Below are 24,347 nucleotides of genomic sequence, written 5' to 3'. Positions count from 1 at the left end.
AACCCGAGGGGATCACAGAACCGTTGTGATTCTCTGGGCTTCCAGTCCGGGTAGTGCCAGCTGGGGGATTGTAGTGAACTTTAATAAATGATGAGAATCAAGAACTAAAAGGTTGAGTGGAAAGTTACACTTTGGACTTAGGTTATAGATTTAGAAATAGTGTCTAAACTGCACGAGTCCTTCGGACATTTGCCACTCACTGCGGTGTTGGCCCAACTCTGAGTGGTCAGTAAAACAAACCCAGAGATACCCAATTCTGGTCATTCTGTTTCTTCCCTGAACAACGGCCCCGGTGCTGTGCTGGGGTCTGGCTGGGACGGCAGACACGGTGGGGGGACAAGGACACCCCGCTAGTGGCCCTGAGCATCCCCACGGCGCAGTGAGACGCTGGGGGATGGCGGTGGGACCAGCACCCTCCCCACAGCTCCGTGGTGGCGGGGACAGCCCCGTCCCCGCTGGTGTCATCACCCTGGGTGCTGGGGCGCCGGCCGGGGGGGCGGTTTGGGTGGGTGCCAGAGGGAGCCGCCGCGTGTACCCCGTGTTGTTTGCAGCTCTGCCCGGCTAAGTCAGGCCCTGCACCTGTGCTGGTGGCGGGGGGAAATAATCCCACACCCCAAAATAGCCGCGGGCCGGGCCGTCCCCTCCCACCCATGGAAAATGCTTATAAATACCTGGGGGGGCACAGCCAGGGAGCCCCCACCCTGCCACCAAGGGGGTCCCCAAAGCTGCCCGCTCTGGGGAGGTGTGTGTGTGTGGGGGGGGACGCTGCTCCCCTCATCTCCCTGGGTGTTCGTTTGGGGTGACCCCGTGGGAGCGGGGCTGTGCCCCCCAGCACCGTGGTGTCACCCACATGCCTCACGTGTGCCCCCCCGCCCCTCCCCAGGCACCCAGATTTGTGGGGTATTTTCCAGTGCATGAGCGACCAGAGGATAAAAATACCCGGGGGGGGCGGGGGGGACACACACCCCCGGCTGGGGGTGCCCGTGTGGGCGGGATGAGGCCACCCAGGGGAGTGGGGGTGGCTCCCAGTCCCTGGTGTGCTGGGAGCACTGGGCAGAGGCACTGGGAGCACTGGAGGCTCTGGGGGGAGTCACTGCAAGCACTGTGGGGGGACTGAGGGTACTGAAGGGACGCCAAGAGAACTGGGAGCACTGGAGGGGCACTGGGATATCGGGGTACTGGGAGCACTGGGAGCACTGGGGGCTGAGAAGGCACTGGGGACACTGGAGGCAGAGGGATGCTGGGGGCCCGGAAGACTCTGTGTGCACCAGGAGACTACTGGGGATATTGGGAGCACTGGGGGGTGGGGGGTACAGGGGTTTGGGGAGCACTGGGAGCACTGGAGGGGTACTGGGGCAGTGCTGGGATTAACTGGGAGAACTGGTGCATTGGGGGTACTGGAGATACTGAGGGCACGGGGAGCGCTGGGGTGAGCGCTGGGGTGCTGGGGGTAGAGCGGCGCTGGGGACCACTGGAGTGGTACTGGGGGCACCGGCACCACCGAAAGCCCCGCCGCTCCGTCGCGGCGCATGCGCAGCCCCTTCCCGACTCCAAGATGGCGCCCCCGCAGGCCCGTGCCAGCGCCGGCAGTGGGCGGGGAGAGGCGGGGCCTCTCCGTGGTCCGATCGCTGCCATTGGCCACCGGGCACCCGGCACTGCAGCGCTGGCCAATGGGAAGGCGGGAACCCGCCACAGGCGACGGCCACCGGGGTGGCGCGGGGGGCGGGGCTTGATGCCGCCCGCACTTGGCCGGGAGCGTCCCGGGAGCGGCGGCGGCAGCGGCAGCGCGATGGCGGAGGAGCGGGCGCTCGCCATGGTCACCTGCACCGCCCCTGTCAACATCGCCGTCATCAAGTACTGTGAGTACCGGCGCCCCGGGACCCGCCTCGGTCTTGGGGAGAGTCCCCGGGATGCCACCCCCGGGTGGCCCAGGCGGGGCGGAGACCCCTCCCGGTGCGGGGCGGGCCGGTGGCGGGGCCGGGTCGGGCCCTTCCCGGGGCTGGGAGGGAGCGAAGGGGCCGGGCCGGGCCGGGCCGGGCCGTGCTGGGACATGCCGCGGTGGAGCGTGACGAGCCAGCGCACGGCGAGCTGTGACACGCTGTGCCGGGCCGTGCCAGGTGACGCTGGGCCATGGCAAGTGACGCTGGGCCATGCCAAGCTGTGCCAGGCCAACCTATAGCAGGCCATGCCGTGCCGTGCCATGTGGTGTGGTGCCACGACAAGTGATATTGTGCCATGCCAAGCTGTGCCTATGCCGTGCCATGCCGTGCTGTGCCATGCCAAGTGATACTGTGCCGTGCCATGCCATGCCATGCCAAGCTGTGCCAAGCCAACCTGTGCCAAGCCGTGCCGTGCCATCTCTCTTGCAGGGGGCAAGCGGGACAATGACCTGATCCTGCCCATCAACTCCTCCCTGAGCGTGACGCTGCACCAGGACCAGGTTGGTGTAGGGTCAGGGTTGGGGTCAGGCCCCTCTGCCCTCCCTCTACCCCCCAGCCCGTGCACGGGAGGGTGCTGACCCCCCTCTCCCCGGCAGCTGAAGACCACCACCACGGCCGCTGCCAGCCGGGACTTCACGGAGGACCGGCTGTGGCTTAACGGGGAGGAGGCCGACGTGGGGCACCCGCGGCTGCAGGCCTGTCTGCGGGAGGGTGAGCGTCCCCCCACCCACCCCGGGCACCCCTGGGAGCCAGGTGGGGTGTCCCCCATACCCCCTCTGCCCCCAACATGGCTCCTGTCCCCTCACAGTGCGGCGCCTGGCCCGAAAGCGCCGGGGTGGCAGCGCCGAGGACTCATCCCCCCTCAACCTCTCCTACAAAATCCACATCGCCACCGAGAACAACTTCCCCACCGCCGCTGGCTTGGCCTCCTCCGCCGCCGGCTACGCGTGCCTGGGTGGGTGAGCAGGGACGCAGTGGGGTGACAAGATTAGGCTGGCTCTTAGGAAGTATTTCTTTGCAGAAGGGGTTGTTGGGCGTTGGAATGGGCTGCCCAGGGCAGGGGGGGAGTCCCCATCCCTGGAGGGGTTGAAGAGTTGGGTTGACCCAGCGCTGAGGGATGTGGTGGAGTTGGGAACGGTCAGGGTGAGGTTCATGGTTGGACTGGAGGAGCTTCAAGGGCTTTTCCAACCCAGATGATTCTGGGATTCTGTGTCGAGGCTTGTGGGGGAGTGTTGGTGGTGGTGATGTCCCCCCCTCCGCCCTGACGCCTCCCCATCCCCGCAGTGTCGGCGCTGGCGCGGCTGTACGGCGTGGAGGGCGAGCTGTCGGAGGTGGCGCGGCGCGGCTCGGGCAGCGCCTGCCGCAGCATGTTGGGGGGCTTCGTGCAGTGGCAACGGGGCGAGCGGCCCGATGGCAGGGACAGCCTCGCCCACCAAGTGGCCCCCGAAACGCACTGGCCGGAGCTCAGGGTCCTCGTCCTGGTGGTGAGGGACTGGAGAGGGCGGTGGATTTGGGGGGGAGTACCCCCTAACCCTGTGTGGGTGCAGACGCGGGGGCTCAGGGTGGGTTTGGGCGCTTGGAGTGGGGGGTCACATCCTGGTTTTTGGGGCCCAAGGTCAGTGGGGAGAAGAAGCAGGTGGGCAGCACGGCGGGGATGCAGACCAGCGTGGACACCAGCCCCTTGCTGAAGGTACGGGGTGACGGGCCTAATCCTGCCCCGGGCTGGGTTTGGGATCCCGTTTCCCCAAATGGAGGGAGCGCGGGGGTGTGCGTGTGGGGTTTTTGCCCCTGTGGTGCCGCCTGAGTGAAGCCCAGAGGCTGGCGGTGCCGTGGGTGTCCCCGAATCGGGGTGACGGCTGCGTGCCTGCCACGGCAGCACCGGGCGGAGGCGGTGGTGCCGGAACGCTTGGCCCTGATGATGCGACACATCCGTGAGCGGGATTTCGAGGGATTCGGGCAACTCACCATGCGGGACAGCAACCAGTTCCACGCCACCTGCCTCGACACCTTCCCCCCCATCTTCTACCTCAACGACCTCTCACGGCACATCATCGCCTTGGCGCACCGCTTCAACGCCCACCACGGGCGCACCAAGGTACCGGGGCTGGCCACGCTGGCCCAAACGGGGGCTACCGGGTTTGCTGCGGCGCCGTAGTCCCCTGACAGCATCCCTGTGCCCGCCTCGTCCCGCCGCAGGTAGCCTACACCTTCGACGCCGGCCCCAACGCCGTCATCTTCACGCTGGCCGACACCGTGGCTGAGTTCGTGGAGGTGGTGAGACGCAGCTTCCCCCCCGCCGCCAACGGGGACCAGTAAGGGCGATCCCATCTCTTACTGGGAGGGGAGCGGGGTGGCGGGAGAGGTGGGGGGGCTGGCTCGGGACTGAGCACTGGGCTGTGCCGCAGGTTTGTGCGGGGGCTGCCTGTGGGCTCGGCCTCGCTGCCGGAGGAGCTGGTGGCAGCTGTGGTGCCGGAGCCAGTGCCGGGGGCTGTCCGGTACATCCTGCACACCCAGGTATGGGGCTGGGGGCGCTGGGGGGGAGCGTGGGGCAGGGGGATGTGACTGCCTGGCCTCTGCAGCAAGGCCGTCCCCAGACCCAGGAGGGGTGTGTGGGACCCTGTCCTTGTCCCCAGGGGTGCACAGGACCCCGTCCCCATCCCAGGGAGGTGTGCGGGACCCGTCCTTGTCCCCAGGGGTGCACAGGACCCTGTCCCCATCCCAGGGGGGTGTGCGGGACCCCTTCCCTGTCCCCAGGGGTGCACAGGACCCTGTCCCCATCCCCAGGGGGGTGTGTGGGACCCATCCTTGTCACCAGGGGTGCACAGGACCCTGTCCCCATCCCAGGTGGGTGTGTGGGACCCCTTCCCTGTCCCCAGGGGTGCACAGGACCCTGTCTCCATTTCCAGGGGGCTGTGTGGGACCCTATCCCCATCCCCAGGGGTGTGCAGGACCCCATCCCTAGACACGTACCCACTGGCATGACCAAGCCTTTCCCAGAGCTGCCCTGCAGCCCCGAGGGGGGGGGTCCCTGGTGTCTATCCCAGGCCCCCACTGTCCCTAACCCACCTCTGGCCCCACAGCCCGGCCCCGGTCCTCAGCTCCTGGATGACCCCAGCCAGCACCTCCTGGGAGCCGACGGGCTGCCCCGGGGATGGCCGTGACAGACCAGAGGGGTGGGGGGCTCTGCTGGTGCCACCCGGGGGGGGCTCAGGATGCTGCATCCACCCCGGTGCAAAGCTGTCCCCAGCCCTGGGCAGGATGTGACTCCTGGGGCTGGTTTTTACTCTTTTGTAAAGAAATAGAGTGTTTCTGGCTGCAGCGCTGTTTTGGGGTGTATGGGTGGTGTTGGGGGGGGGGGGGCATCGCCAGCCAAAAGGTAGGGGGTGGGAGGGGGGGCTGGTTCCTGCTAACGGCTGTGCTGGGCCTTATTCTGTCCCCCATCACCCCTGATGTCCCTGCTGGGACTGATCCTGTCCCCCCTGCACAGCCCCTGTCACCCCACCTGGCTCCTGGCCCCCCCCATGTCCATTGTGGGGCTGCGGGGCTGCTCCTGTCCCCTGTCAGCCCCCCCCCCCCCCCCCCCCCAAGTTGTCCCTGCTGGGACTGATCCTGTCCCGTCCCCCCCCCAACATGGCCCCTGTCCCCCCGCACCCCTTGTGGGCCCGATCCTGACCCCTGCACCACCCTTGTCCCCGCCCCCATGTCCCTTGTGGGCCCAATCCTATCCCGCAGAACCAAACTGATCGTGTCCCCCCACACCACCCTTGTCCCCTCACATGGCCCCTGCCCCCCCATGTCGCTTGTGGGCCCGATCCTGACCCCCTGCACCAGCCTTGTCACCCCACTTAGCCCTTGTCCCTTCCGTGACCCTTGTGGGCCCGATCCTTTCCCCCAGGACTGGACTGATCGTGTCCCCCCACACCACCCTTGTCCCCCCACATGGCCCCTGTCCCTTGTGGGCCTGATCCTGTCCCCCAGGACCGGTGCCGTGTCCCCGGGGGGAGGCGTGGCCTGCGGGCTCAGGGCGTGGTCTATGGGAGGAGGGGGCGTGGCCTGTGGCGAAGGGGGCGGGGCGGGGTCCTGGTTACATTGTAGCGACGCATCCACCTTCCGGGTCGGGCCGAGAAGAGCCGAGTTTAACGGAACCGAGCCTAACTGGGCTGAGCCTAACGGAGCCGAGCCGAGCCTACCCGAGCCATGGGGCAGATCGAGTGGGCCATGTGGGCTAACGAGCAGGCGCTGGCGGCCGGGCTCAGTGAGTGCGGGGGGGCGGAGATGGGGGGGGAGAGGGTCCGGGGGGTGCAGGGGCTGAGGAGAGAGGGGCTGGGGGGGGGCGAGGGCTGGGAACCGGGTGATGGGGACCGGGGTGACCCCGGCCCGGTGTCAGCGGCTGGAAGAAACGAGCGCCCGGCGGAGGCCGGGGGGGGGCTGAGCCCCGGGGGCGTCCCGGGACTGAGCGGGGGGTGCTGGGGGCTTCCGGGGTGACGAAAGCGAAAGCGGGAGGCGCTGGGGACGGCGGGGAAGTCCAGCGCAGGGCTAGAGCCTCCTCTTTCTTCCTCCTCTTTCTTCCTCCTCTTCCTCCCTCCCCTTCCTCCCTCCTCTTCCTCTCCCCTCTCCCCAGCTCTCCCGCTCACGCAGGGCACCCAGAGGGGAGCAAAGCTTATGGGTGGGGGGGTGACATGTGGCCACAGGGCCAAACCCCTCCCCCTAGAGCCCCCCAGCCTGGAGCCCCCCATTTCCCTTCCCTGAACCCAGGGGGTCCCCCACACATCGTCCCCACAGCACCCCGCATGTCAGGGTCATAATCCCAGCTTGGGCGGGGGGGGGAGCTGTATATGGGCTGGGGATTTGTATCCCAGGTTTGGGGGGGCCCGTATCCTGGCTTGGGGGGGCCGTACCCCCCAGCAGGGACCCCAGCAGCCCGGCTCTGTCCCCCCAGTCATGCTGACAGGCGGGATCGTGGCCGTGGCGGGGCAGTTCAAGGGCTGGTACTTTGCGGCGTACGCCATGTATCCTTGCGGAGAAGAGGCTGGGGGACACACACGCATCCCCCTCCTCCCCAGTCTGGGCCCAAATCGCTCTTTCCCTGCCCCAAACAGCCCTTTTTTTTGGGGGGGGGGTGAGTGTTGTGCCTGGCCCCAAGCACCCTTTCCTTGACACCCCCCCTTCAGCGTGGCAGGCGTCTTGGTCTGCCTGCTCGAGTACCCCAGGAGCAAGCGGAAAAAGGGCTCCACCATGGAGAGGTGGTAAGTGGGGTGTCCCCCCCCCCCCACACCTCCACACCTGGGACTGGGGGTCCTGGGATCCGCCCCCCCCCCAAACACAGCAACATGGGAGCGGTGGGGTGGGAGCAGGCCTGGATCCCATGGGTGGGTTCCCTGGGGTGCCCCATGCAGGGACAGCGTGGAAATGGGGGGGTCCCTTGAGGCTGGGGGTCCCCCCTTGGGGGGGGGAGGGGGGAGCCCTCTGACCCCCCCAGTGTTGCTCTGCAGTGGCCAGAAGTACATGACAGCGGTGGTGAAGGTGTTTGGGCCCCTCACGAGGAATTACTACATCCGAGCCATCCTGCACGCCGCGTAAGTGGGGTGCAGGGTCCGGGATGGGGTGCAGCCCCCACCCCCGCAGCCCCCCCTGAACCCCCCAATCTCTTGCACAGCCTGGCTGTCCCTGCTGGTTTCCTTCTCTCCACCATCCTGGGCACTGTTTGCCTGGGCATCGCCAGTGGCATCTACCTGCTGGTGAGTGGGAGGAGGCTGGGGGGTGTTTTTGGGGGGGGGCTGGGGGCCTGGCTGGAGGAGGGGGCCCCCCCCCCTCAATGTCCCCCATGGCTTTGCAGGCGGCGGTGCGCGGGGAGGAGTGGAGACCCATCGAGCAGAAACCCCGGGAGCGGCCGCATGTTGGGGACACCATCAAGCAGCCGCCCAGCAACCCCCCGCCCCGGCCCCCTGCTGACGCCCGCAAGAAGCAGCCAGCAGAGGTGGGGGGGCAGGTGAACCCCATCCCCGTCGAGGCTGAATAACGGGGAGGGGGGGGCCCCCTCCTGCTGCTGCTCACCGCTCGTGCTCCCTCTTCCCTGATGCACGCCAGCTTCACCAGGGAACCGGGGTGCCCGGCTCCCCCGGATCCCCAAATCCCCAGGGATGCTCAGTGCCTTGAGGGGGTCCCCAGCTCCTGGGGATCCCCAAATCCATGGGGGTACTCAGCTCCTTGAGGGGTCCCCAGCTCCCTGGGGCTCCCATCTCCTGGGGATCCCCCAATTACTGAGCATTTCCCAGGTCCTGGGGCTCCCCAGATTCCTGAGTGCTTCCCAGCTCCTGAGAATCCCCAAATCCCCGGGGGGAGGTGCTCAACTCCCTGAGGGGTCCCCAGCTCTCCAAGCACCCCCCAGTTCCCTGGGGGGGGGGTAGGGGGTGTGTTTGGGGGGGGGTTGTGTGTGTGTGTGGGGTGTATGTGTGTGTGTGTAATCCCCAAACCCCCAGAGACCCCCAGCTGTGCGGGGGATCCCCAGCTCCCCGAGGGGTCCCCAGGCCTTGCAGCCCCCCCAAGGCAGTGGGGGGGGATCAGGCAGCTTTGCTCTCAATGGGGTTTTGTTACTTCTGCGGTTGCTGTTGCAATAAAAGGTGGGAAAGGCACCGGCTCCCCTGCCTCCTGCTCCCTGGGGGGGGGCTGCGGCTGCTGGGGCTGGGTTTTGGGGGGGATTTAAGGATAAATTATGGGGGGACAGGGATGTGTCTGCAGGAGATGTGTTGTGGGTGGGGGGCCCCCCCCCAGTCCTGTGCCCTCCTCAAATCTTCTGTGGACCCAAGGGTGGTGGTGGGGGGGACGACACCTGCACTGCAGCTGCACAGTGTGTCCCAGAGGAGTCCCCAAAACCCGGGGTGACCCCTCCCTGGAGGGGGTGGTGGGGACATTTCCCTTGTGGGACCAGGCGCTGCTCGGTGGTGACAAACCCTTGGCCCTGTTGAGCACCAGCAGCTGCTCTGAGCCCCCCCCGCCTTTACACCCGTGGTCTGGTGAGGGGTGCAGCCCCCCCCCCCCCCCCCGCGGGCACCCATGGGTGCTGGTGTGCTGCATGGAGTGGCCCCAGCAGGTGGTGCTGGGCCCGTGGGTGCCTGGGGCAGAGCTGTGGGAAAGGGGCGGGTGGTGGGGTGCTGCGGGTGCTTTCCCCCTCCCCCCCCCCCCCCTCCAGGGCTGGGAGTGTGGGGTACCCCCCTTCCCTCCCACCCTCCCCATCACCTCCCAGTTCCTCCTGGGTGTCCCACAGCCGAGCGTCGCCCTACGGGACACCCCACAGACATACCCCCATCTCCATCTCCCCCCCCCCCCCCCCGCCACCTCCCAGCACCAACCTTCCCCCCCCCCCGGCTGGGAAAAGATCGAGGACCATGCTGGGGGGTGTGGGGGTGTGTGTGGGGTGTGAGCTTTTATTTGCAGGCTGCATGGTGCCAGCGTTAAATAACATTAGAGAGGGGACAATAAATAGCTCTGCGGGGGGGGGGGAATAAATAACCAGCGACCCCCCCCCACCCAGGGAGCACCCGTGGGGCCTCGGGCACCGTGGGGTGATGCTGGACCCGGAGTCACAGCCTTGGCCGGGGGGGTTGGGGGGGGTTCAGCAATAAATATGGGTTAAAAAAAGTCCCCCAGCGACAAGGCTTATAAATAACTCATAAATAAGAAGGTGAGGGGTTGGAGTGTGGGGAGGGACACCCGGGGGGGTGGGGGGGCGCCGGGTGGGTGCTCTAAAACAAGCACGGGTGGGGGGGATGGATGCAGTGACATGGTCACGCTACGGGGCTCCACGGGAGCGGGGTGTCCGGGGCGTGGGGGTGTGTGTTGGGGGGGGGCGTCGGGGGGGTGTCTCAGCGCCCAGTGCGGGGCAGGACGCAGGTGCAGCCCACGGGCACCCTGATGTAGTCCACCTCGAAGGTGACGAGGCCGGGGCCGGTGGGGTGCGGGCAGGGCTTGCGCCGCAGGACCATCATGGTTTGGTGGATGGCGACCGAGTTGAGCGACGTCGTCTCCCGGCCCGTCTTGACGTCCACGCAGCCGCTGCAGAGACACTCGGCGAAGGCCAGTTTGCGGGGGTAGCGGTTCTCATCCTCATCGATGCTGCGGACGGGGGGGGGGACACAGTCAGCTAGCCCCTTCCCCTGTGCCCCCCCCCAAAGTCACCCCACGCTGGGCTCAACCCGTCTGGGCAGGAACGGGGACGCCCCGGTGAAGGATGCGCGGGGACACTGAGGCACGGTGCAGCGGCCAATATGGGGGGGGTTGGGAGGGGGGGTGGGGTAAGATTTGGGGGGGGCGCTCACCGGTAGCGCCACGGGGAGATGGAGCGCTCGTTGGGCTCGCTGCGGAGGCCGGCGCGGAGCTGCAGCGCGGGGCAGGCGCGGTGGCGGTGGCGGCGGTGGCGGCGGTGGCCGGTGGCCTCCTGCAGACGTTCCAGTTGCGGCACCAGTTGTACTGGTACGTAGTGGTCCCAGCGCAGGGTGCGGCCCAGGAGGTGCGCGGGGGCTTCGCCGTCCCGCAGTTCGCCCGCGCTGTAGCAGTGGCCGTGGGGATGGTGCGGGGCGATGCCGGGGGGGCGGCGGAGGCCGCGGCACAGCGTCAGGGCGCCCAGCAGCGCCAGGGCACCCAGCCAGCCCTGTGCGAGAGCCTGGGTCAGAGGGGGGGACACACACACCTGCACCCCACTTGGCACCCAGCACCCACCCCCTGTCCCCCCCACTTGGGGACACTGCCCAGAGCGGGGACCCAGCCCCCCCACCGCAGGGTTCCTTTAGGGGTGAGCTCACTGCCCCCCCCCCCCCCCCCCCCCAGCCTCAGGGGTCCCTCAGGGGTGATCGTGCCCAGGGCTCTACATCCATACACACACGTATGTACAGCTCTGCACACACACGGAGCACACCTGTGTGTGCACACACCTCACACTCAGCACCAGCACACGCACAGCTGTACATACATGTCTATATACCCCCCCCGAGCCTACCGGTATGTACACACAGAGCGCCAGCACAGAGTTCTACACACACACACACACATATACACCCCCCCACACAGCACACCTGTATGTACACCGAGCTGTACATACACACACACACATATGTACATCTCTACACACACACACAGAGCACATTTATGTGTGTACACACACACACACATATACATCTATATGCACACAGAGCTATACATACCTTTATGCACACACACAGAGTACCAGCACACACAGAGCTGTACATACACACACACGTATATACATCTATATGCACCCACACAGAGCATACCTACATGTACACACACAGAGCTATACACACACATATATACATCTATACACACACACACAGAGCGTATTTATAGGTACAGAGTGCCAGCACACACAGATCTACACATACACACCCATAAACACCGAGCATTGCTATATGGACACACACAGAGATACGCACACACCCGTATGTCCACCTATACGCACACACAAACACAGCATACCGCTATGGACACACACAGAGCTGCACATACACAGTGAATACCTGAGTGCACACACACACGTATGTACATCTATATGTACGTACACACATGTACATACATCTATATGTACACACACACATATATACATCTATATGTACACACATGTATATACATCTATATGTACGTATACACATGTACATACATCTATATGTACACACACACATATATACATCTATATGTATGCACACACACGTACATACATCTATATGTACACACATGTATATACATCTATATATACACACACGTACATACATCTATACATACACACACGTATATACATCTATATGTACACACACGTACATACTTCTATATGTACACACATGTACATACATCTATATTGTACACACGTACATACATCTATATGTACACACACACGTATATACATCTATATGTACGCACACACACGTACATACATCTATATGTACACACATGTATATACATCTATATGCACACACACACAGAGTGTCAGCACACACGTAGCTGTGCCCAAACACACGGTATCAGCACCGGCACGCGTAAAGATGCCAGCACATGTGTGTAACACACGTTACGACCAGTGCATGGACATATGTAGCCGTGCAAGTGCGTGTATACAAGCACATATATACACATAGGTGCCTCACACTACCCTGCCACGTGTGTACACACAGATACACAGGTATATATACACACACACACACACGCAGGGGTGTCAGCCTGTGCGCATCTACCCCCCCCCAGAGGTAACAGCACGTATGCAGAGATCCATAGGGACACAGGCACTATGCAAACACACACATATATATTATCATATATGCAAACACACACATATATATTACCATTTATGCAAATATATATATATATTTCCATCACTGAACCATCTTTCCATGTGCACACAGACCCCCCCGAAGCACTCACACGCAGCACCAGCACATGTGCAAAGAGCCGTGCGCAGGTGCACGTATAGAGCACTATACTCCCCCCCTACTCCTTAGCACACCCGTCTACACCCCTGTGTAAAACCAGCAGCGCACACACACACACACACACACACGTTCACATACGCCCCGGAGCACACGTGTGTCCCATGAACCCAGCACACACGTGTGTCTACACGCAGCAGCACCCGCCAGCCGGGGAGCTCTTACACATGCGTGTGCAAACACAGCGCCACGTGTGCACACGCACACACACGCTACTCAACACCCCCTCTCCGTGCACGGACACGCTCCCCCCATCCCAGCTGCCTCATGCCAACATCTCCCCCCTGCCCCCAGGCCCTGTGTTACCATCGGGTGGGCGTCGAGGGTGCTGGAGCACGACGAGGAAGAGGAGGGTGGTCAAAGTTGGGGAGCTGGGAGTTGGGTTTTTTTTTTTTTTTTTTTGGGGGGGGGATCCCCTTATGATCTGCTACCCCCGAGGCTGCGTGCGGCCGAGTGGCAGCACCGCTGTCGTCGCCGCCTTTATATAGGGCTCGGGCAGGTGATGTACACACACCTGGAAACTCCGGCTGCCTTCCTCCTCCCCGCGGGCCGTCATACTTCCTTCTCCCCGTTCCAGCCCGGAAATTAAGCTCCTGACACCCCTAAAAAAATGGTAGAGATTTGGAGGGAAAGGGGGTGGCTACCAGTTTAGTTGCCCTGATGGGCACTGAGCTTTGGGGGACGGGGTGGGACAGGTCAGGGAGGGTTGGGGGGCTGGTGGATGGGTACCCAGGGCATCCCGTGCCCGCGAACGCGGGCACGGGATGCCCTGGGTACCCATCCACCAGCCCCCCAACCCTGCGATGCCCCATGGGGACCCCCAAACCCCAGCCCCACTTTCATTGCATAAGCCCCGGCGGTGATATCACCGTCACATTCCCGGGGCTGCCGGAGCAGAAATCCCGAATTGGGCAACCCTGGAAAAGGGCTGAAGGGTTGAGGCCACCCTGGTCCATCCCGGCAGTGGGGAGGCTCCAGAGCAGGAGGAGGGGGCTGAGGGGAGGGGGAGAATGTGGTGGGGCCAGGGGAGCTGGTTCAGGGACGACCAAAAGGGTTTTATTTTTTTAGTTTTTTCTTCCTCTTTTCTGTATTTCGATTTTCTTCTTCTTTTCTGTATTTTTTTCTTCTTTCAATATTATTTTTCTTTTCTGTATTTTTATTTTCTTTTCTATATTTTTCTTGTTTTCTTCTTTCCTATGTTTTCTTTTTTGTTTTTCTTTTCTGTTTTCTGTTTATTTTCTTCTTTTCTATATATTTTTATTTTTTCTTTTCTATGTTTATTTTCTTTTCTATTATTTTCTGTTTCCTTCTTTTCTGTTTATTTTCTTCTTTTCTATGTTTATTTTCTTCTTTTCTGTATGTTTTCTTTCCTATGTTTATTTTTTCTTTTCTGTTTATTTTCTTCTTTTCTATATGTTTATTTTCTATTTTTTTTTGTTTTTCTTCTTTTCTATTTTCTTTTTTTCTGTTTATTTTCTTCTTTTCTATGTTTATTTCTTCTTTTCTGTTTCTTTTCTATTTTCTTGTCTATATCTTTATTTTCTTCTTGTATTTTTTTTCTTCTTGTCTGTATTTTTATTTTCTTCTTGTCTGTATGATGTTTATTTTCTTCTTCTTGCCTATACATTTACTTTTTTCCTTTCTGTGTTTATTTTCTTCTTGCACACAGCTCCAGAGCCAGGCTCGGGCTCACGGGGACCGCAGCACCCAGCCAGCACCACACATGCTGCGCTGCACCGGGGGCTCAATGTGTGTGCAGGGAAAGGACTGGGGGTCCCCACAGCAGCCCAGTGGTCCCAGTATAGCAGGAAGCACAGTACTGGGGGGAGCATTCACACAGCTGCAGGATAGGGCACAGCCACGCTTTGGTCTTTTACCAGAAAGACAGGATTTGCACCCATTTTGGCAGTGACTTTATGGGGTGCCACCCCCCCAACCCCAAGCAGGCAGGGACAAGGCACACAGAGCCCCCCACCACAGCAGATAAGTGGGGAACAGGGACCCCCCCCACATTCCCCCAAAAGTCCAGAGGAGCCCAGAGGCCCCCTGTGGTTGGGCTGGGTAAAACCACCTCCGGCTCAGGCTGCAGAGCCCCCCACTAACACTTAATACCAGTAGGATACTGGTTTAATACTGGGTGCGAAGAGCACAGTGGGGGCTGGAGGGTTTGGTGGGGGTGGGTCAGGGGCACCCGAGGAAGGGGGTGCAGGGCTCCCCCAAGAGATGTGGCACCTCCTGGAGCTCACAGCAGCACTGGAGAGAAGGAAAAATAAACTACACACCCAAAAGATGGGGGGGGGGACAGGCCCCCCAAGGCAAGGGAGAGGGAGGAGAGGGGATGCAGAGAAGAGTAGAGAAAGGAAAAAGTGGTTATCAAAATACTTTATTTCAGGGACATCCCTCCAAAAAAAAAAAAAAAAAAAAAGGAAAAAAAAAAAAAGGGAAAAGGACCCTCCTTGTTAGACAGACATCCCCACAACACCTTCAGGGCTCCTTTTAAATCAACTAAAACAAGCCGATGCTTAAAATAAAAGACAGGTCATTTTCCCAATCAGACTTTAGTCAAGAATATATATATATTTTTGTTCCTGGAGAGGGGAGGAGGGCAGGGGGAGAAGGTGATGTTGCCAGCAGTTCACAGCAGTTTTCGGCTCTCTCGTTACACAGTATATAGAACTGCATTGCTGAAGACACTCAACACACAGCAGGGCTAACTAGGAGAATACAACTCAAGGCTAGCAAAGAGGAGAGGGCAGAGAGAAAGAGAGGAGAAGGGGGAGCAGCCGAGGGGGCTGGAGTCCTCTGTGCATAATTTACATGGAACCGGCGCTGGCAGAACCAGGGGCTGGCCCCGCTCTGCCCTTGGGGAGCTGGGAGCGAGGCGTGGCAGGCGTCTCAGCTGACAAAACTTCAGTATTATTTTTTTTTTTTTGGTGTGGGTTTTTTTTTTTTTTTTTTAAAAAGAATCGCAGCCAAAATAAGACAGAACTGCAAAATCCCAAAGTGGCCGCTTTTACACTATTTATAAAAACATGAACAGTCACTAAGGGGCAGAGCGGCGCTCCGCGCACGGCCCACTATACTTTCCCCGGGATTTTGGCCCGTTTGCGAGCGATGGCATCTTCCACTGCCTTGAGCTGCTTCAGGAGCTCCTCCCGGCGCGACAGGGTGCTGGACTTGCCCGCCTTGGCACCCGTGGGGCCTGGCTCGGACGCTTTGCCCGGAACGCTCGTGACTTTGCTGGAGCTCTTGGACTGAGGTGAGAGCTGGCGTTTCCTGGCAGAGGAAAGAGAGAGGAGAGAGGGGTGAGGGGGCACTCGCAACCGAAAAACGTGGTGGAGAGTTCTGAGCACGGGCAGGATGCAAGGGAGCTCACAGAGACACGAGGAAAAAGGGGAGAGTGGCACAGGGTGGCTCTGGAGCGTCCCCATGGTCTCAAATCCCGACAGCGATGGTGCTGGGTGGCGTGGAGGGCATCTGGGGGCTGCGGGGAGCTGCCCCCCACACTCAGCTCTGCGCTGATGCTGCATCGCTGAGGAAGCAAAGCAGAGTTGGGGGAACACTCCCCCTGAGGCATTGGGAGAACGGGAGCCACCACTTCGCCTTACGGTGGGACAACGATGGTGGGACAGGGATGGTGGGACCGGGAAGCGGAGTGGCCTCAGCAGCCTGCCGGGGTTTTGCAGTGCTGCCAGCTCTGTAACACACCTTGGCGGCTCTTTCTAAGGCCTCGGAGCATTCGGGAATGCCTGTGGCACCGCTGCTGCCTGATGTCACCATACGCTCAGTTAATGCATCTTTTTCTACTACACTGAAGTGGGGCTGTGCAAACATGACCCCAACACCCCCAGCAGTTGAAAACAGGACACAGACCTACCGTGCGGCTGCCCTAGAGGAACCCAGCGTGTCCTTAACCACCCCCGGGCCCACACAGGGCACATCGCACCCACCGCACGACGCTGACACCCCAAAGAGCAGCAGGGAGAAGAGGGACAAGAACCAAGAACCACCAGTCTTGAAAGGTTGAGCTTCCTCTTCACTGCTAGAAAACAGGACCTCAGGGCCTGAAGGACAGGGCTGTGGCAGCTGGGGCTAGGTTTTGGTTTGGGAAGCCTCTGACACACAGAAATTAAGGCTGGCTCGTGCCCCAGGCTGGGAAGAGGGGATGACACGAGTGCTGCCGGCCAGGGAATGCAGGGGTGCGGGACAGGGCTGCGTCTGTTTGCTCAGAGATCCTCGGGGAGATGACACCAGAGAAATGCAAAGCAGCACTGGCTGGCTACAGGCAAGGAGGCCCAAGGAAAGTTTAGGTGTGCCGCAGGAAGTGCTCCACAAGCCTTTAGCCAAAGGGCTCTGGGCAGAGCACAGCCCAAGGCCCCTGCAGCCACACATCCAGTTCTGCAATGGGACGTTCCCAGCACAACAGCGGGTGCAGGCTGCCAAGAAATCGGACGTTGAGCTGGTCACCCATCACCAGAGGGGACAGAAAGGCACAAAGCCAGGTCTAAATCACCGTTCAGACTCAGGCAGGGGCCACGCTTGAACGTCTCGCAGCAGCCAAGCGAGTGGCTGAGGGTGCACCAGTGTGTAAAAAAAGGGAATCGGGCACCCGAGCCAGGTGCCACGAGGTGCTCAGCAGCAGGGTGAAGGGCTTGTACCTTCTTTTTCATTAGCACTACGAGAGGCAGAGGCGCTGGCACAACTCAGCTTGCACCTAACCCAGTTGGATCCTCTTGCTGGGACTGACCTCAATAAAACCCCCAGGCTTCTTCTTCTTTCTGAGCTGGAATGGCTTAGCTGGTGGCTTCCACGTGAAGCCCTGAGCACCCCTGGCTCCTGCCCAGGGAGCTTCGCATCCTTCCTCTCCCTGTACCTCCATGGCAACTGGAAACTACGGCCAGAAAGCCTCAGAGCTGCACAGAGAGGAGGGACCAAGCCACTGGAGAAGTGAGAAGCACAGCCTGGCCCAGAAGAAACCCACAAAAACAAGCGGGCACTGACCTGTCCGTCTGCGCAGGAGAAGGTTTCGGGTTCTGGCCCCTCTGTCGCTCTTGCTTGGGTGAAGAGAGTCTCCCGGTCGCCTTCCTGTCACGAGAGCCTATTGGGACAATAAAAGGTGAGACGTTCTCGCTCATTGCCAAGGTACAGGTCGCTACCTTGCCTGCTATATGGATGCTCTCTGGAGACCAGCCAGATCACGCCAAAAAATGGCCAAGTCCAGCAGCAGCCAGAAAAAGAAACGTAGTGTTGCACACCCCGTCTTCACAGGGAGCAGAAAAGCTCGTCAGGGCTGTGTCCCACGGTCAGCTGTATAAAACATCACCTGCAGGAGCCGCACCAGCCCTCTCCTCACCCTCCGGCTGCTGGAACAAGGCTCCTCCACTGCACTTTTAGGCCGAGTTTTGCCTCGGGGCAGGGCCGGCTCTCGCAGACCGAGTCAGTGCCCGGCAGACCATCCAGTTTCTGCGCAATGGGCGCAGCGGCACCGGAGCCGGCTCCATGCTGGCACAGTAACAGGGTGTTTTGGCTTAAAGAGCGCTGGGCGAGTGCAGCTCTGCTGCTTTCGGAACCAGCTGGGGCCAATCCATGGGCAGCATCACCCCTGTGTTTATTCTCCACAGACTAAACCATCGCGCTCTGCCCAAACAGCGCTGCTGTGAGGGCTCACCAGTGGCAGGAAGCCCGCTGGGGTCCTGCGTCAGCATTATCCAGCGGGTTTCCTAACACCGTTGCCATCCCAGCGCACAGAGAGGCAGCTACAGCTGCAGATCTGATGGCAGCGAGGTTACAGAAGAGGGAAGTGAGACTCGGGGTGCAAACACCGGCCAGCTTTGTGCTGCGACACCAGAGCGCAGGCTGCGCGCTGGAGGGTGCTCCTGCTCAGTCCCCACTTGGCCAAGGGTACGCTTGCCACTGGGAGAGGAGGCCGAGTTGCCTTCAGGACTTGTGTCCCATTTTCTACTGCTTAAAAACGCTTTAGAACATACAGACAACAAATAAAGTGTATAATTACATCCACATCTGTGTATCTATCAAATCAGCACAGTTTGCTAGGTCGGCCCATTCGTTTGTCTGCAGCTCAGCAGTAGTTGTGAACTAGATCCCAGTGAACTTCTACCTCACCCAGTCCCTTCCACGCTGCCTTTGCAGGAGTCGAATGCAACCAGGCTATTAGCACAGAAATTTTTTCTGGCTGGCACCCAGAGTCAACAAGATACACCTACAGCCGAGACAACAGGGAAAACAACATCACGTGTCAGTGCTGGCTTGTACGTCAAAACCAGGCACCTCTGGCTGACGACTCCCCCCGCTTTTTCAGGGGTGACAGTGGAGGCTGGAGTGTGGCATTTAGGTCCCTCTCCACGCAGCTCGCTAGCTCAGTTTTCCGAGGTGCTAATTAATACTGCTGCTGAGGATTCAGACGCAGCAGAACACTTGGAAAGCCCATGTCTTTCTAAACATACAGGGCAGATTGTGTCACACACAAGTGGGGAAATCGCCTCATTTCGCAGGACAGGTGATCTAAGCCAATTATTGCATCCATCCCGCAGCCCTGGCAGCCTGTGCTCCCTTTCTAAGCACTGCCACAAGCCTTGCTATGGGGAGGACTAAGATCCATTGCGATGCGCTGAAATACGAGGCAGAGAAGACCCCAGGATACAGTTAGGAAAAACCCTACGACTTCCAGAGCCACATCCAACGACGTTACTAGAGAACCGGAGGCTGCTGTGGGATGGATGCGTACCCACGGTGGCGGTGAGCACCCATGTCTTCAAAGCAATGTGTTTTTTTTTCTTGCAGCGGAGTTGCACAGACATAGTGGAGCCAAGGCCCTCGCAACATGCACCACAAGACAGCTAGGCCAGGCCGAGTTTGGCCTGCCCAGGGCTGACCTCACCTCGCTTACTTCACACACCGGAGCGTCTCACCTCCGCCGTGTTTTTGCAGCAGGACGGCTGATCCGCCCGCATTATCTGGTGGCAAATCGCACACACTCCGAGGTTTTGCAAGGACACACGCCTGCAATTCACCTCCCCAGCGAGTGGACTCTTGCAGCAGAGACTTTCACGGGATATTTGTCACTGGAGCACCGCCTCGAGCGGCAGAGCAGGAACACAGCCAGGCCAGGAGTCCCTGGGACAGCTGATGTCTCACCTCTGTCAGGTGACAGGTTCGCCCGTTTGGCTGGAGGAGAGCTTGGCCTGTCTTTGTCTGCTGGCTCGTATCTCTTCCTGCTTCCTTTGTCAGCTGCCTGAAATGGAATTAAAACAGACAACGGAGCTGAGCAGCCACTTCCCTCTGGGGAGAGAAGCAGGCAGAGATATTTCCTGTGACTGGTGCCTGTGATGTGCTGCTGGCGGCTCCTGCAAGCGTGTCTCCTGTTAAACTCTTCGTGTGTACCAGTACCAACCATCACCAGCACCATCTAAGTCCCCCCCGACCGTAAGCAAACCTCTGGCCCTGGCGCTGCGCTATTTTCAGATTTGTCAGAAAGAGGAAAATAGCAGCGTTTTGTAGAGGTTTTTTTGGCAGCATCGAGGATAGCACATGTCAAGGAGGCATGTGGAGCCATGCCTTCTTCCAGGACTCGACCGTGCCAGCCAGTAGTTCTGTGTAATTGCACGCCCCTCCCCGCAGAGCATGCTTCACGGCCTCGATAAAGGCGCCTCACGTCATAGCACAGGGAAGTAAGAGAAAACTGCGGCCTCAGACTGCACCGGGGAATTTGGACTGTCAGGAAAAAAAAACATTAACGCTTCAAAAAACAGGAACCTACCCATGTGACTGGGGCCAACACCCTGCTCCAGCCCAAAACCCCACGAGGCCGAAGTCTCCCACGTGATCTGGATTGCAATCATGGCCAAAGGCAGCGAAGTGGGGCATCGGGCTCAGGCTAAAGGGGAAAGAGCCAGGCTCCCCAAGGAAAGCATGGCTGGTACCCCAGAGGGGCGAGGTAATGGCCACTTTTACCTCCTGACTCAGTCAATGACTCGTCAGCAGCTCGCTCCAGAGCGGGCAGTGGGAGGGGAGCTCGCTCAGAAGCGTGCAGGGAAGATGCTTTCAGCAGGCGAGGCCTCAGCGCGTGTGGGACTGCGCCGCGCACATCTTCCCCTCGGTGCACGCGCTGCAGCCTTCAAGAAAGCGGGGAAAAGCCCTTGAAGCTGCAGCAGGAATGTGCCCCAGGGGAGCCGCCAACACAGTCCCAAACTCAAGCCACCACAGGGTGTGTGCTGCCAGACTGGTTCTGTCTGCCACCCTTCAATCCCAGCTACAGATCTACCCGGCTGAGCTCATCCCGACAGTGCGGAGCCCGGAGCGTCCCTTCCGCCAGCCCTGAGCCCCAGGATCCATCCCATCCGCTCGTCGGACCCTCCTGGCGGAGGGAAATCGCTCCCACCCCACCTCTCACCTTATTCAAGAGCGTCAGTTTGATCTCTTTGTGAGCACTGAAGCCCCCTTGCTGAGACTGGGGGGCTGAGGGCTGCTGGGTCTGAAGGAGCTGCTGCGATTTGCTCCCCTGGGCGGGTTTGGCTGATTTCAGGAGCTGAGCAGGCACATCCCGTTTCCGCTTCTCCTCTTTAGCGCTATCTTCTTTTTTTGACTTTCCTGTTAAAAACAAAGAGGGCAGATGTAGTGACCTGAGACCGATTCCTTTCACCTGCCCTCCCTTTGGAGAGCAGGGTGAGAAGACACTGTTCCAGGGACTGAAAAAGCCCACACCAGTCAGCATAGCACATGGTCCCAGGGTTAAAAGATTCAGGAAACAGCATTTCCACAGAGAGGACGCTTAAAATAAGAGACAATGAACAAAAGACTCTTGCCACCCAACTCTACTGACTAAAAAGAACAGAGGAGGAGCAGCATGATACTGGAGCTGCCCAGAAGATTGAGCATCACCCCACAAAGGTGAAAGAGAACAAGGTAAGAGGGGGGGCATCAGACAGAGCTCCCAGGCAGGCAAAGGCATCTTTACAGCCAGACACGTATGGATGGAAGGATGCAAACGTGTATTTGCTCCACAGCCTCCCTCCTCCACGGTCTCCCCCTCCTCAGGTTACTGAGCCCCCCTCCTCTGGGCTCCCCTAGTCTACGCCAGCCACAAGTGTCAGCCTCCGCTCAGCAGCTTTCCTGGAGCCCACAGTATCACCAAGGAAGCTGTAATGCACATCTCTGCTCCCCTCTTCTCTTCCCAGGACCCCCTGGAGAAGAAAATATCAAACCAGGTACCTCTACCTTTCTTCTGCTGCGCTGGGGTTGGGGATCGGGAGCTGGCTGAGGAAACAGGACTGGCCAAGTCCGCGTACATGTCTTCAGAGTCGGCGCTGCGTACGGAGCTGCTGCTAGAGGAGGCACTAGAGACAGAAGAAACGCTGCTCACGCTCAGGGACCTGGAAAGAGCCAACAGCCCGTTACAGTCACGAAGGCAACAAGAACCAGGCAGCGATGAGACAGACACCTTAGTTTCAACTCCCCCGAGCGGCTGGGATGTCAGGAAGCTGCTAAGGCAGGCAATAACCGGGAAGAGACAAAGGCTGTGTCTCCCTGGACACAGACGACGTGAAAAATCCCAAACAGGGTAGATGCAAGCCTAGAAAGTACTGTTTGTTTATAAACAGGATTAAGGCGACATGTAAACAGGTCACGGTTTCCCCAGGTAAACAAAAAGTGAAAGCAGGGCATGCATGATCACGTACAGGTCAGTGTTACGGCTCAGGTCATGGGTTCCCCGGCAATGTTTTTGTTGTTCAACACATTTATTCATGGAGGCTTTAAAAGCCCTGGAATCCTACAGCCCACAGCTCCTGCCCAGCTCCCCAGGGTACGGGAGAGCCCAGCTGCCTGTTTTGAGGATGCACATACTGTCACGACTGATAATGACAGGGAAGATGCCTATAAGATGCCTATCTTCTAATAGCGCCTTCAGATGGCTATCTCCTAATGGATTCACAACATTAAAAACGTCAGACAACCATTACAGTCATTTAAGGAGGACTTTCTACTTAGAAAGGTATCAGACGAAAACACAAGGCTATGCAGCAGACCTCCCTTGAGGGCCACACCACCACGGCAGCATCGCAGCCACCAACACGTGGGACCACGCGAGCGCGAGCTACGGGACTATCTGGCAGCCTCTGCAGCAGGTTCTGCAGGCCCCTGTGACTTCTGAGCTCCAGCAACTGCCCTGCCAGCAAGCTCCAAGCTCTCTCACTAGAAGCTGGCTCGCATACGGCTGAACGGGCTGCAGCAGCTTCAGCACAGACGAGCTCTGGAACGAGCTGCAAAGCCTCTACCTGCTGGCACCCTGACAGAGACAAGTTTTGAGAGGTCGCGTGGACTGTTGCAACGATGACTGGATGAGCCAGAAGCTCCTTCTCCAGGAAAGCTCCTGGCTACGAGGTTGTGACAGCAAGTCTGGTTTGGGCACACACTGTGTATTTCCTACGTCTCCCCCTTTCCCACACACCTGTGAAAGCACAAAGCGCAGCCCCAGGGCCACATAAGCAATCCCCCACATGAAGTTTGTCCCATCTTCTCCTCTCAAGCCCCCTGCGGCAGGGCAGCACCGAGCCAGCGTGCCCCAGCGCTCTCTGAACCTCTTGCATCACCCCTGCCTGATCTGATGAATGCGACAAGCACGTAGTAAACAAGTTTGTATTTCCGTAAAATAATGCGGATGTTGAACCTCGGAGTTTCACAGAGTTCAGATATGTGAATTACCACTGGTCAGAGCCAAGTCCTACTTAATCCACTGGTTTTAGACCATCAGGTCTACCTTCTAAATCTGCATCACAGGGAAGCGTCGTGCTTCAAGGCTGCCTGTGAGGTTTCAGGGATTCCTGTGTGAGAACAGATGCAAAAAACCCGAACGGAGGACTTGAAAGAGGTTTATTTCACAGCTCTTTACTGGAGTTGGCCATTTACAAATCCCACAGACTGACAGCCATAGAACTATTCACTTGGGGCTAAACACAAAGGGAACTGGCCATGCAACTTTGCCAGCAAAGGAAAAATATCATTAGCTGGGCCTGTAGGTAATTTCTGACCTACCTCTCCCGACAGGCCAAGCATCTTCCCTAAGGACATTCAGTAACCAGAGCTAGTAGAGGTTTAGAAGAGCAAAGCTCCGTAGCCTGAAACTGTTAACTTGTAAATAAATTAGGATGTGGGATCAGGCTGGCCATAAGGAGATGTTTTGGTCATAATTTAGGTAAATATGGGCAGTTTGGTACATGTGACAGATTATTTCCTTGAAAAAGCCACAAGAACACTACCAACGTTGTACTACTGGCATGATCCAGGACTCGGGATTCGTAACACCACACAGAAACAAGCCTGTTCCACGTCCTAGTTACCTACAGCTTCTGATACTCGAAGCTAGAGAGGGCTTTTGCTGCAAGAAACCACAACAGTTAAGAGTAGTTATAACCTCCTCCTACTTCAAACAAAGGTTACGAAGGGTCGAGGCTGTACCTGGATTTCCTGGACCCCGACGGGGAGTGGGAGACTGAGGCTGACGAGGATCTGGAATGAGATCTGGAGAGAGACCGAGACAAGGACCTAGATCGGGAACTGGAACCACTGTAGCTGCTGGCACTGCCACTGATGCTGCCGCTGATAGTCCGCCTGCAAGACAGCAAACGACATCCTCACCTCGCCGTCAAACGGGGTTAGAAGAAACTGTTTAGGGACAGTTGGAGTGTGACGCTGTTGTCCTGTATTGTATACAAGATTGGTGTTTTGCAAATGGGATGGTTTCGGATGTTCTTCTCAACCTTGCCTTCCCAGTCCTGAGGAAGCATCTGTTTTCTGAACAGTAGATGTTTTATGCAAGACTGAATAACGCTAACGAGAGCCAAAGAATGAGCTAAAGCGCCTTAATCCTGTACTGACACCAGGAGCAAATGCTTCCTACAAA

The 24,347-nt window shown here is 59.1% G+C and overlaps 4 protein-coding genes across 11 annotated transcripts in view; 2 read left to right on the top strand and 2 right to left on the bottom strand.

The window, feature by feature from the left end:
- The first annotated feature begins 1,730 nt into the window (after positions 1-1,730).
- MVD (mevalonate diphosphate decarboxylase) lies at positions 1,731-5,258 on the top strand. The gene is made up of 10 exons (XM_074881244.1): positions 1,731-1,859; positions 2,370-2,440; positions 2,537-2,651; positions 2,749-2,895; positions 3,225-3,424; positions 3,556-3,630; positions 3,817-4,035; positions 4,137-4,252; positions 4,346-4,454; positions 5,021-5,258. Exons 1-10 carry the CDS (start codon positions 1,733-1,735, stop codon positions 5,099-5,101), a joined length of 1,260 nt encoding a protein of 419 aa, XP_074737345.1. The 5' UTR covers positions 1,731-1,732; the 3' UTR covers positions 5,102-5,258.
- A 753-nt stretch (positions 5,259-6,011) lies between these two features.
- On the top strand, positions 6,012-8,572 carry CYBA (cytochrome b-245 alpha chain). The gene is made up of 6 exons (XM_074881265.1): positions 6,012-6,195; positions 6,880-6,949; positions 7,112-7,186; positions 7,433-7,516; positions 7,597-7,678; positions 7,777-8,572. The coding sequence occupies exons 1-6, from the start codon at positions 6,138-6,140 to the stop codon at positions 7,957-7,959; spliced, it is 552 nt and encodes a 183-aa protein (XP_074737366.1). The 5' UTR covers positions 6,012-6,137; the 3' UTR covers positions 7,960-8,572.
- Positions 8,573-9,338: 766 nt separating this feature from the next.
- Positions 9,339-13,149, bottom strand: IL17C (interleukin 17C). 2 transcript variants are annotated; one of them, XM_074881261.1, is made up of 3 exons: positions 12,737-13,149; positions 10,256-10,587; positions 9,339-10,052 (listed from the first exon to the last, which is right to left on the bottom strand). In XM_074881261.1, exons 1-3 carry the CDS (start codon positions 12,737-12,739, stop codon positions 9,803-9,805), a joined length of 585 nt encoding a protein of 194 aa, XP_074737362.1. In that variant the 5' UTR covers positions 12,740-13,149; the 3' UTR covers positions 9,339-9,802. The 2 variants fall into 2 exon arrangements, with proteins under 2 accessions (XP_074737362.1, XP_074737361.1); XM_074881260.1 differs by having other exon boundaries at positions 12,945-13,149.
- Positions 13,150-14,981: 1,832 nt separating this feature from the next.
- ZC3H18 (zinc finger CCCH-type containing 18) overlaps positions 14,982-24,347 on the bottom strand; it is a 49,335-nt gene continuing 39,969 nt past the window's right edge. For 4 of the 7 annotated variants that reach the window (XM_074881200.1, XM_074881202.1, XM_074881203.1 and 1 more), the window contains 6 exons: positions 23,903-24,055; positions 21,659-21,819; positions 20,841-21,037; positions 19,586-19,682; positions 17,432-17,528; positions 14,982-15,706 (listed from right to left, as the gene is read on the bottom strand). In XM_074881200.1, the coding sequence (XP_074737301.1) occupies positions 15,508-15,706; positions 17,432-17,528; positions 19,586-19,682; positions 20,841-21,037; positions 21,659-21,819; positions 23,903-24,055 (904 nt within the window). In that variant the 3' untranslated portion in view covers positions 14,982-15,507. Of the gene's footprint in view, positions 15,707-17,431; positions 17,529-19,585; positions 19,683-20,840; positions 21,038-21,658; positions 21,820-23,902; positions 24,056-24,347 lie in introns of those variants that run through there. The other 3 variants (XM_074881201.1, XM_074881204.1, XM_074881206.1) reach the window with 3 other exon arrangements.

Source organism: Strix uralensis, chromosome 12, assembly GCF_047716275.1.
Source record: "Strix uralensis isolate ZFMK-TIS-50842 chromosome 12, bStrUra1, whole genome shotgun sequence".
Taxonomy (NCBI): domain Eukaryota; kingdom Metazoa; phylum Chordata; class Aves; order Strigiformes; family Strigidae; genus Strix; species Strix uralensis.
This window is presented reverse-complemented; position numbering and strand designations above follow the sequence as displayed.